The sequence below is a fragment of the Nelusetta ayraudi genome, unplaced genomic scaffold (genome assembly GCF_046127955.1).
Source record: "Nelusetta ayraudi isolate G7.1 ecotype Tasmania unplaced genomic scaffold, CSIRO-AGI_Nayr_v1 ptg000006l, whole genome shotgun sequence".
Lineage (NCBI taxonomy): Eukaryota > Metazoa > Chordata > Actinopteri > Tetraodontiformes > Monacanthidae > Nelusetta > Nelusetta ayraudi.
In genome coordinates, this window is record NW_027466056.1 from 6,898,775 (window position 1) to 6,911,244 (window position 12,470).

Consider the following 12,470-nt stretch of genomic DNA (forward strand, 5'->3'; position numbering starts at 1 on the left):
CACAAAGTACTTATTCATGGCCGTGAAATAATCAAGAGCAATCTGCTAACGTCAACTAAATGTTAACTGTTTTTATAAACCTTTGAAAACAAGCCCAGTTAAATAACTGTAGAATTGTGGGACATATGGACAAAAAATTGACAAGAGCACCCTTAGACTACTGCAGTTTGTAGTTGTTGTATTTATTTAGTGGCCACAAATTAATATTTTGTGAGAACAAATCAATATTTCGTGGAAACAAATCAACATTTTGTGCGGACATTATATCTATATTGTGATCTGAAATAGCGACTTGTATTTTCCATTTTCTGTTTCGACAGCCAAAACGGATAATAAATCCCCCCCACCGAGAGATAGCAGCAGGCGTCACAAAAAAAAAACACATTTGCGATGCTTTTCATGCAAGGTGAGAATCTGACATTGAGTCCAGAAGATACGACCACCTGCTGCAATCTCTTGCAAATAGTAGAAAACTTCCGGGTCGCACGCCCTGCCTTAAATCAGTTTGTCAATTTGTCCAGTTGTCCAATTGAGTGCAAAATTGGGAATCGGGAAAAACCAAACATGTTCTCTGTTTTTTCAGCCATTGGCGAGCCAGTGAGGCTGGAGTGGTTCAACCCACAGGGTGAGCGCATCGTCACCTCGCGGCGGATGTCGCTGCACACCGAGTCATCGCGCTCCCGCCTCATCATCTACAACGCCATTGTGGAGGACGCCGGCATCTACCGCTGCCAGGCCACTGACGCCAGCGGCCACACCGAGGAGGCGTCGGTTGTGCTGGAGATCTACCGTAAGTCTGCCCTTCCCCAGGCCAAGGATCACGGGGGGGACAGGACGGGTCCTAGGGTCAAACTGAATTATAGCTTAATTTCACATATACAATTGTTGGTATTTTTCTTTTACATATAAATATATATATATATATATTTTGACATACAGCAACAGATTGTGCAAGTTGTCCCACTTAAAAAGAGGAGAGAGGTCTATAATGTTCCTCACAGGTGCACTTCAACTGTGAAAGACAGAATGTAAAAAAAAAAACGATCCAGAAAATCACATTGTTTGATTTTCAAGAAGTTTATTTGTATAATGGTTTGGAAGTTTCGGAAGTTTACAACATGTTGAGGTACAAAAATGTAAAAAAAATAAAATAAAAATCATATATCTGAGCTAGGCGAAAAAGGCCAACAATCTAGTGGGTCCTCGGGAGTGTCACAATTAGCGGCACCACTAACCTGTGATGGCCGATTCACGGCGCTTCCACGTCCAGTGTGAACCAGGCGTAACGTAGACGTTTTGTTCCAATCAGAGCCCCCTGGTAAATGTCCAGCTGTGGTAAATCGGCCCCTGCTTGCCCACTTTTGTGTGTGTGTATGTCTGAGACAGAGAGAGAGATGAAAGTCTTGTGATTAAAGCCTTAGCGACAGCTAGCCCAGTCACAGGTTGTGAGGCTCCTGCCAGGCCTAATGAGAGATATGGCACTGAGGCGGCGCCGCCTTGCTGACCCATCACTATTTTCTCAGGGCGCAGGTTAATGTGACGTGGCGGGGGGAGGGGCGAGGGGTGGAGGCGGGTGGAGGGGGACTCAGCGGTCACATCGGTCGCCGTCGTCTGGCCAGGAAGACTGTCCTCGATGCTCGTTCGAACTCGATCCCCTCCAAGAAATTACGCGATTTAGATTACGACTGCGAGAATTTTACAGCAAATTCTTTGCAGAGTGACATTAAGGAGGTCAAAATGGATCAATGATGAAATACAATCAATGATTAAAAGGATAAAAAAAAAGTCACATTCTCGGCATTTTCAGTTCTTTTTACATTTCATCCCAGGTTTTGGCAGAGGAGTCTGGCACGATTGCTGGTTATAAAGCTTAGAAGATATCTGGACATACAGCATATTTAGCCCTTTGTTTGCAGCCTGCTGCAAAGAAACACCTCACCTCACACCCACAGTCAATCACTACACCTTATATATAACGATAGCCATAGCCGCTGAGGACCTGCAGGTTCTCAGTTTGTTTTGGCTGGACGTTGAGTGCGATGACTTTCCAAAAATCATACACAGCACCTGAATGGTAAAAGGAAGTTGCCCAGCAACACATTCGGGAGGCTTGTGTTCCTGCATATACTAATAATCTTCATAGAAACTGACTCAAAGGTAGAAACACTGAGCCACAAAGGAAGAGGTATAAATAGAGCGCGGCTGGCATGACGACAAGCGTCTTCACTTCTGCAGGTGACAACCTGAGATTACAGTCCGTGTTTTTTGTTGCTGTGATAAGAGGGATTAGGATTGGTAGGTGTGAATAAAGCAAGCAACTTGACATATGGAGAGACAAAGGATTTACAATTGGATTGCTTTGTTACTGCATCATGCATTATGATTTCTACAGGAAATTGGTGACTGAAAAAATGCCGAACTGCTGTGCCGCTTATGGGTGCAGCAATCGTCGCTGTCCACAAACAAAAGCTTGTAGGATCACATTTCATCTGTAAGATATTGTTGGAGCTGTTTGATTAATGTTACGACTTAGTGCTGGTTTGTTTAGTTTAGCATATACGTTTTTATTAAATATGGGTGTGTGCCAGCGTGTGTGCGTGTTTTCGCTATTTTCACATGAAAGCCTATGGTTATAAATTATTAATAAGTATGCAGAATCATAACTATGCTTATAACCTTTATAACAAACCAAACCGCTTGAAAATCGGTTGAAAATAGAGCAATTTAGGGCTATTTCAAAGAACATGCACAATAAGAATACATAGTTATGAGTGAGAGAGGCGGAGCGAGGTGACTGTGGCAAGATGGCCGCCAGTGCGGACGTTCGATTCCATTGGCCAGCGGCGTGGATAAGACATCTAACCTTTTGTAGACATCTATGGTCACTGACCTACCATTGAGGGCCCTGTAGCCTATTTTCATGGGGCCCCTATCAGGCTCAGGCCTTCGGAATCTTCCTAACTTTTCCGCCATTTACGGCATTTCAGGTAAAAATGTAATCCGTCTGACGGACGATATTAACGTCATTATTAATCGGCTGTCAACAGAACAAAGAACAGCATAAAAATGTGTGGGAGCAGTTATAAACACAAAAGTGGAGCGACAAAACGCAAAGAAAAAGAATAAAGGGAGCGAGGAAAAGCCAAATTGCCCAAGCTTGACTCCTATTTTGTTCGCCCCCTAATTCTCTTCCTGTAAAAGATGAACCTGACGGTGTTTGCAGCGATTCATTCCCGACCCCGACCCCTGGTACGGCACCAACAACGTTACCCGCATCATGGTTAGACTTGCCAACCGTCCCTTAAAATACAGAATTGTCCGGTATTTGACAATCGATACGGGACGGGGTTTGTCCCGTATTTCTGATATATATACTGAGTTTGCATTCAAAATCGTAATCTACATAGCTGCAGGCAATACCATTGCACAACCCATTCACAACAACTGCATTAGCGCCATGGCACCACCTCCTGGCTATTTCTGTGAAAAAATTCCAATGATAATTATAGATTGGATTTATATAGCACTTTTCTAGGCACTCAAAGCACTTTACATTGAACCCAATTATTGATTCAAACCACATTCACACTGGTGGTGGCGCTACATGTGTAGCCACAGCTGACATCTAGTCACATTCGTAAGAGGCAATGCGGATTAAGTGTCTTGCCTAAGAACACAACGACACACCCGGATTGAGCGGTATTTGAACCGCCAACCTTTCAGCCATTGGACAACCCGCTCTACTTCCTGAGTTACAGTCGGCCCAAAGCCCCGGCTGGAGTCTGTATTTTTCCAAGCTATTTTTTTCCACCGTGCATGACCTCGGCCACATTTTCCTCTGAAACAGCCGTTCCGAAATGAAACGCTATGAATGAAAATTGAAATTGCCTCGTTATTTAGACGAGCGAGCTGAGGCGCGGCTTCTCAGCTCGCTGCTCGCAGCTTCAGCCGAGGGCTCCCCGATACTTTGAACCTTGGAAAGCGTGGAGACATTGTACCATTACGTAAGACCCAACGAGAATCAATCCTAAAACGCGGATAACCCAAATACCCAGATACCGAGGCTCTTTGATGGGGGGTTGGGGAAGGGGTGGAGAAGAGGTCAGAGGAGGGTTCTGGGGGGGGGGGGGGTCTTCCCCAGTTTAATTGGCGGGAATGTCAAGGCACGCGGGCATTGGATTCCAGCACGCGCCCTCCCACTCGCTCACAAAGTGGAGTTAGGTAGGCACTCTGTGTGTGTGTGGAAACCGTGGCACCGCCGTGTGGTTCCCCCCTGTCAATCCTCCTCGGGGCCCCAGCGGAACCATTAGTGGAGACATCAGAGCCTCCGTCGCACCTGCTGCAGCTCAGCCTCCCATCGCCTCGTTCCACACACAACCAGCTCCCTCGGAGGGGGAAAAAAAGAAAAGAAGGGGAGGTGTTTCCATAGCAACCAGTCGTTGCTCGCTGATTTGTGGGTGGAAGGCGAGGGGGGTGGCCAACTTGGCTGGCGCCGCTGCAGCCAGGCGTTCGTTATGCTGGGGCGCGCCGGACCGGACGACCAGTCGGGGAGAAAGTGTTCCGGCGGCTGCAAAACAAGAGCGGAACGACTGGTTTTCCTGGCGTTCCCCGGGAGCCGCTACCTGCAGATAACATACTGTTAGCCTACTGCTAGCATCCTGGTAGTGTCCTGCTCGCGTCCTGCGGCCTTGCTAGCCGTCGCATTGTAGCACGGGACAAAGTTAAAACCCTGTAGGCTGCTGTAAACACAGGGCTAAAAACGCTGTCTGTGTTCACAGTTCTCTCTAAAATCCCATGTCACTGATATTAATATATACATGTATGTAAGTATGTAATTAATATATATATATATATATGTATATATATATATATATATATATATATATATATATATATATATATATATATATATATATATATATATATATATATATATATATATACGTATATTAGGGTTGTCGGTCGATAAAAAAAATTTCATCACAATTAATCATAATAGTGTCCTGAGGTTTTTTTTACCCTGCACTATATGTAACTTAACAAGATATTGATGTTATATATTTATTTTGCACTGAGCTAGTTGCTCAAACAGACTCTTGAGTCTTTTGACATATTTTGACAACAGGGCAACTTGCTTCCTCTAGACAACAAGCCCAGAGAGTGAGAATAACCTCTCACATTATACCGATGTGGCAGGTGTTGTTAATTACTTGTGTGCGAGATTTGCCATTTCACTGTGTGCCCCTTCATCGCTTGTGTGTGTGTGCACGTGTGTGTGTTTGTATGTTTGTTTGTTTCATGTCTTTCGCACTCTACCAGATCCTGACAAATATATGCACAAATATGAATACATTTTTCAATTGCGGTATTTTATTTTGAAAATTGCATTTATTTGGAAAATTAACGGAATATGTATATGTATATATATATATATATATATATATATATATATATCTGTGTGTGCGTGTGTGTGTGTGTGTGTGTGTGTGTGTGTGTGTGTGTATATATCGCTTACATTTAAATTGCATCACTTGAGCATCTTTGCAGCCATAAAATGGGAGCTGACATGCTATATTTGTTGCCACCAGCTTCCCTGTGGCGCTAAAAATAACTTACCCCCACCAAAAAAAAATAAAATAAAAGGTGAACAACAACTCAAATAAATCTTGGAGAGATCTGTTCATCATGATGGAGCCATGATGATCAGAGTGGTGAGAAGATGCAGCTAATGAAGACGCCAGAATGCCTGACACATGCAGCTGGGGCTGGTGGAGGGTGTTGTGGTGGGGGGTTGTTGAGGTGGGGGGATCGTAGCTCATTTCCCAGAGCAGCATGGCATAAATCACTCCACCAAAATGCTAATAACAACACCTTGCTAATGGAAGCAGCAGAGCCGCAGCTGATTCATCTGTCGTGTGTGATGTCGGCCTGGGGACGGCCGAAACCCTCTCCAACCGACACTGCCAAGGCTCTGCAAACAATCCCTTGTTACCGATTTATTAGTCCCGCCCCCAGATAGAAAAGAAGAAGAAAAAGAAAAAAGCTGCTGTTGGTGCAGGAGTGTCAAACTCGCCGTCGCGGGCCAACATTGATATTCATTGCTTGTGGACATCGCCAGAAGCCTCGGCTCTCCTTGGATTATTATCCTGGCGAGCAGGCAACAGAGGCGGTGTCGGGAGAGGCGACAAAAGCAGGGTTTGCCGGGCAGGTGCACTGGCAAGGCTAGGGAGGCGGCCAAATAGGCTGCCGTTTCCCAGCGTTTTCTCAGCAATGCAAGATCCCTCACCAACAAGATGGACAAGTTGAGGCTACAGGTTGCTACTAACAACATTGTGAAAGACTGCTGCGTACTGATCTTCACGGAGACCTGGTTTCACTCATCCATCCCGGACACAGCTATTGAGCTAGCAGGCTGCACAGCACATTGGCACGACAGATCTAGAGACTCCGGTAAGAGCAGAGGAGGGGGTTTATGCGTCTATGTTAACAACAGCTGGTGCATCACGCCACAACTCTAGACAGCTACTGCTCCCCAGACCTAGAGTGTATGACTGTCAAGTGCAGACCCATATATCTTCCTCAGGAGCTTACTGTTATGCTTACTGCTGTGTATATACCACCGGATGCTAACACTAGCTCTGCCCTTGGACACTTGCATGATGTCATCAGCAGCCAGCAAAGCTCGTTCCCTGAGACAGTGCACATCATTGCTGGAGAGACTTCAACCGTGCTGACGAATAAGAGTGCTGCCAAAGCTCCACCAGCATGTAAAATGTGCCACCACAGGGGGTAAAACACCGGACAAGGTCTACACTAACATCAAGCTGGGCAACCAGGTTAAGCCACTTCCACACCTGGGCCGGTCAGACCACCTGTCCCTGTTTTTAATTCCAGCATACATCCCCTTCAAGAAGAGGGCTCCCATCACATTGAGAACTGTCAGAACCTGTCCAGATGGTGTCTCTGAGATGTTGCAGGACTGTTTTGAGTCCACTAACTGGGATGTCTTTAAACACCAGGATCTGCAGCAGTACACCACAGCAATCAAGCACCGTACAGACACAGTCATTGTGGCTAAGCACATCCGGGTCCATCCCAACACAAAGCCCTGGATGACAAAAAAAAAAAAGTGCAGGGCCTGCTGAGGAAGTGCAACATCCCCTTTTAGGTATGGCAATGAGTCACTGCACAGTGCTGCCAGAGCCAATCTCAGAAGAGGCATCATAGAAGCCAAGGCAGCCTACAAGAATAAGATAGAGGATTGCTTCCAGAGTAATGACTCCAGACTGGTGTGGCAGGGAGTACAGCACCAACCACAGACAAAGCACCACCACAGCTGAGGTGGAGGATGCCTCATTCGAGGTGGAGCCACCTAAAGCCAGTCTTCAACTCTCTGCCCACAGCAGCCCATCCTCCAGGTGGAGGTGCATGAGGTAAGGCGCACACTGGGCCTGGGCCTACCTTATTCCACCTGCCTCAGGATCAAGGACTTTCTTTCTGACCGCTCTCAGAGGGTTAAGGCTGGACCACACCTTTGCTCTCAGTCTCAGCACCGGCTCCCTCCAGGACTGTGTGCTGAGTCTACTACTATTCACACTCTACATCTATGACTGCATCCCCACTCACTCCAATCACAACATCCTGAAGTTTGCTGATGATACCACTGTGGTGGGACTTATCTCTGGGGGGATGAGTCTGCATACCGGGAGGAGGTGGAGGAGCTGGTGGCATGGTCCGAGGACAACAACCTGGCCCTGAATGCAACAAAAACAAAAGAAATCATCATCGACTGCAGAAGGAAGAAGGTGGACACTCAGCCCCTGTTCATTAAGGGAAGCTGTGTGGAAAGGGTGCCAGACTTTAAATTCCTGGGAGTCCACATAGAGGAACATCTGACCTGGGGCGTTCACATTACAGCAGTGATCCAGAAGGCACAACAGAGACTGTATTTCCCAGAACAATGAGGAACAATCACCTCAACCAGAAACTGTTGATGTCATTCTACCGTTGCTCAATAGAGAGCATCTTGACTTACTGCATGGGTGCATGGTTCTCCAGCTGCACGGCTGGAGACAAGAAACGCTCCAGTGGGTCGTCAACAGTGCGGGGAAGGTCATCGGCTGCCCTCTCCCTTTTCTGGAGGTCTTGTACAATTCTCGCCGCCTGAGGAAAGTACACAGGATCCTTCAGGATCAATTTCGCCCCGGCCACTCACTTTTTGAACTGCTGCCCTCTGGTAGACGTTTCTGGACAATAAAAGCAAGGACAAATCAACTAAAAACAGTATTTACGCCAGAGCTATAACTGCACTGAACAGTCAAGAACCAGACAGACACAAGGGGCATGGTCTGCGCAATTAAGGGGAATAGTGCAGTAGCTGTACAATGTGATTGTTGTTGAATGTGGTTTGAGTGTTGGGTGGCGTGCGTCTTTTTTAGTACGGTTTTTAGTATCTATTGCTTTCTATTATATGATGCACCGATGGAAGGCACTTTGAAAGTACTATGAAATTTGGAAGGCAAGTTTCATAGTACTCCTGTGTAATGACAATAAAGAATTCAAATTCAAATTATTGTACAAAATCTTCATCCAGTTATAAAAGTGAACCTTTTTGGGTCTAAAAAGGTTTCGCTTCAACCTGACAGTGGAAAAAGCAAAGCAAATAAATGATTTCATTTTGCACACATGCAAAATCAAATTTCAAATTTAAATACTCATCGAGATAAATATAATGTAAATAAAAAAACGTTTGTTTAACCCTTCTCCTCCGGCTAATAATAATTTAAAAAAAATAAAATAACAACAATAAACCCATTTAGTCATTATATCCTTCCATGAACATCCTGTTTTGATTCAGCATAGAATTCTGGGATTTGTAACATTAGCGTTACATGTGCTGTATAATAGCGGCTCTAGCAGTACAGTTCACATAAAGAAGGTCAAATTTAGCCCGCCGGCCAGAGTTTTGGCACCTGTGTGTTTGTGCAACAAACGTCGATCTGCGCCGCTGCTCTTTCTTTGTTTTCCAACAAACTACGTCACTGAAACGCAGTGAATAACACACAAGTTGCGCTCAGCTTCCCGAACATATTACATATCCGCTGTCTAATTTTTTTGCCGGGCCAAGTCACTCGGTGTGGCCGGAAGTTTAGTGTTTACTGCTAATTAGCGTTGTATAATGAGTGAAGCTAATTAGCTTGTTTGCGTGCTAAGCCCATTAACAAAACAAAAAGAAAGTAAAACAAAGTAATTTCCATTTCCATTACAGCGATGGGGGAGGGCCATACAGTGAAAGTTCTAGTTTGAAGCGATCGTGCGCTTGTGTAAATGTATAACTGTGTAAAGTGGCGGCGGCGGTGGCGGCAACGGCGGAGTGGCATTAAGCAGCGACCGTAAAACACGCTGCGTGGCGGCTAAAAGGAGTGTTAATGTGTTTGAAGAGATGCAATAAAAAGACACTAGTCGCTCCACTCCCCCCCGCCCCCCCTCCCCTGTCATTTCCCTCCCCCGCTGTTGAGGGTTGTGTCGTGACGTGCGCGCCGCTTTAGCGTGGAGCCTGAGATGAACTCCTCCTTTCTCTCTCCTTTTGAAAAGGGAGAAGGAATGGGAACGGTGCAATACGGTGCAATGTTTTGCGTCCTTCTGGTTACACACACACACACACACACACACACACACATCCTATATATATATATATATATATACATACAAGGGCTGTCAAACAATTTTTTTTTTTTTTTTTTTTTAATCGCAATTAATCATAGAATGTTCATAGTGCAAAATTCTGTTATTTTGCATTTCAAAGCAGTTTTAACCACATAATGTAAAGTATTTCCGGCAAGAAATCGGCCAGCTGGGGCGACTGTGGGTTAGTAAAAGGGGCAAAAAGCCTTATGCTAGGTTCACACTGGATGAGGAAGCACACCCACAAAAGTCACACGTGGCAGCAGCACTGGAAACTTTATCACCCTGAACTTGATTCAGCATTTTGTGGGAGCGTCAAGGAAAAGAATATTGTGGCGATCTGTCGAAGGAACCGTCCGTAGCGCGGATTTTTACTTTCGGTGCGTCACAGCGGCGTCACCTTTTATAGAGCAGCTTGAGCATGAACACGCCCCAACACTCAACACTGACTCACAGTTCTAAAGACACTCTCACACACTCACACACTCACACACTCGCGCTAAACAACAACACGCAACCTAACTCAACAACAAAGTTCCCCCCATAATCCCTTGCGGCTACAGGGGAGCATCCAGCTTCCCCCGGTCGCCACAATATGCAGACTATACACGAACGACGAGCGCCGAGCAGAAAAGTGAGCCACAAAAACAAACACTACAGAAAACTATGGAGAAGCGCCAGAAACTCCCGAGCCCCAACCCCCAAGACAGCAACAAAGCTAAGCTGATAACGGAGAAAGTTATCCAGTTTATTCCGTCTTAATATTCTTTTTCATGACGCTTCCTCTAGAGTTGCCAGCCGTCCCTTAAAATGCAGAATTGTCCCGTATTTGACGATGAAATGGTGCAGCCCGTTTTGAATCGATACGGGACGCGGTTTGTCCCGTATTCCTGAGTTGTCTTGAACGTCAATTTATTTTTGACGCAAACTCAAGTTTGTTTCCACAGAGTTTGCGTTCAAAACTCTTTGTATATATATATACATATCCATAGAGTTTCTGGACATATATATGTATATAGACGGAACGTTTTGAGCTACATTGCCACTACATTGCTACTACTTGGACTTATCTCGTAAATATTTTAATGTGGAACTTTTAGTCTTGCTTTTTGTTTTCAGTTCTTGTCCAGTCCTGACGGGTTTGCACGGAAAACATAAAATTGCAAAGTCCGTTCTTCACAATGTGGGTCGGAGGTGGTGAGAGTCAGTTGGTTGTGATTGCTGCACGGGCCCAAAGTGAACACATTTTTCCCCACCTCCTCCCTGACCTTTGACCCCCCCCCCCCGGTCCCCTCCACCGCAGAGCGGCTGACCTTCCGGGACGTCCGCTCGCCGCAGGAGTTCCGGCACGGCGAGACAGCCGAGGTGGTGTGTGATGTCATCAGCTCGCCGGTGCCTGTGGTGGTGTGGTACTACCAAGACCAGGAGATCGCCGAGGAGCACCACAGTGAGTCCCCCCCCCCAGCTACCAATTCACATTCACATGTTGCTCTCTGAAGAGTCCCTGGCCCTTTGTGATGTCTCAAAGGGCCAGGGATGATCTTCCATGCGATGCTGCGACGGTGTTTAAGAAAAGGGTCAAACTTTGTGGACTATTGGGATTATTGAGAGAGATTGTTGAAGTTTGGACGACAGTTTAGGCTCACAGAGTTTAGTGTTTTTAGTGTTGGTGGACTTATTAAAACTTTGTTGAGGAATATCTTTATTCATTTTAATTTAATTTTTTTTAATCTTAATTTTGTATTTCTAAGTTTTGACAGTGGCCTTAGTTACTTAGTCTTAACTGTGATTTAAATGCTCTGAAAACTAAGTTTTGCTCGACTAGGTTGCCTGATGTAATGTACAAGTTTGATTCTCTATGGATTCTCAAGCAGCGGTGACATGAGGTCTATTAATGGGGTGGACTAAATATGATGTCACTAGATGCATTTCCAGTACATTTTTTTTTGCAAAATAACTAAATTAAAATTTTTTGACAAAGTACAATTGCGATTTGCAGGTGTTTCCATTTAATGGTGTGAAGCACATGAACCGTAATTCTCGTAAAATCTCGTCCCGCGAGACCCCAGCTTTTCAAAGCCCGTCTCCCTCATTTCCCTTTCTATTTCCTTGCATAAATCTGAATTTCCATATTGTTTGCTGTCAAAAAGGGTTACGTTTTTCTCTTTGATTACTTGTAAAAAAAAAAATATTCTGTCTCCTCCTCCGTCCAAACATGACGCGCGATTTTCACTTGAAGTCACGTGAGCCCGTAGGTCACGTATTTTAGAAGTTTGTCCAAGTTTAGGTGTTTCCATGACCATTTTTTTATTGTGATATTTAGGTTTTGCGCAATTCTAGGCGTAATGGAAACGCAGGTACCGATGACCATGAAACTGTCATTGAATGCCACATTTCCCCCTTTAAATGAACGGTCGCAAAAGACGCTAACGAGCTGCCAATCACCCGCTATCCTCTTTGATCTAGACTGGGATATATACGTCTTTTTTTTCCTCTTAAAGCTCCTCTTGTAAATCTCGGCAGCTTTAATCACATTAAATATCAGGGGGATCTGCGTCTAATGCGCTCTGATTAAAGGAGAAGAAAAAAGTGATTAACAAGGAGGAGCGCCGCTGCTCTCTGTCACTCCTCTGGTTCTGGCAACAGGCACCACACCTGGAGGATGGGGGAGAGGAGGAGCTGGAAGCGGAGGTAGAGGAGGAAGAGGACGAGGAGAAGGGGGTGGACATGGAGCTGAGAGGGTAGAGGGGGAGGAGATAGCGGAGGAGGACAGGGAGTAGAGGAGG

General features: G+C 45.4%; 2 protein-coding genes across 3 annotated transcripts in view; one reads left to right on the forward strand and one right to left on the reverse strand.

Annotated features, from left to right (window-relative positions):
• The window catches only part of LOC142882825 (gamma-glutamylaminecyclotransferase-like), a 301,358-nt gene that overhangs the window by 207,631 nt on the left and 81,257 nt on the right, over nt 1-12,470 (reverse strand). The window lies entirely within an intron of this gene.
• Nucleotides 1-12,470, forward strand: part of ncam2 (neural cell adhesion molecule 2) — a 181,692-nt gene that overhangs the window by 97,161 nt on the left and 72,061 nt on the right. For both annotated transcript variants that reach the window (XM_076017504.1, XM_076017505.1), the window contains exons 3-4: nt 584-790; nt 10,988-11,131. In XM_076017504.1, the coding sequence (XP_075873619.1) occupies nt 584-790; nt 10,988-11,131 (351 nt within the window). The remainder of the gene's footprint in view (nt 1-583; nt 791-10,987; nt 11,132-12,470) is intronic.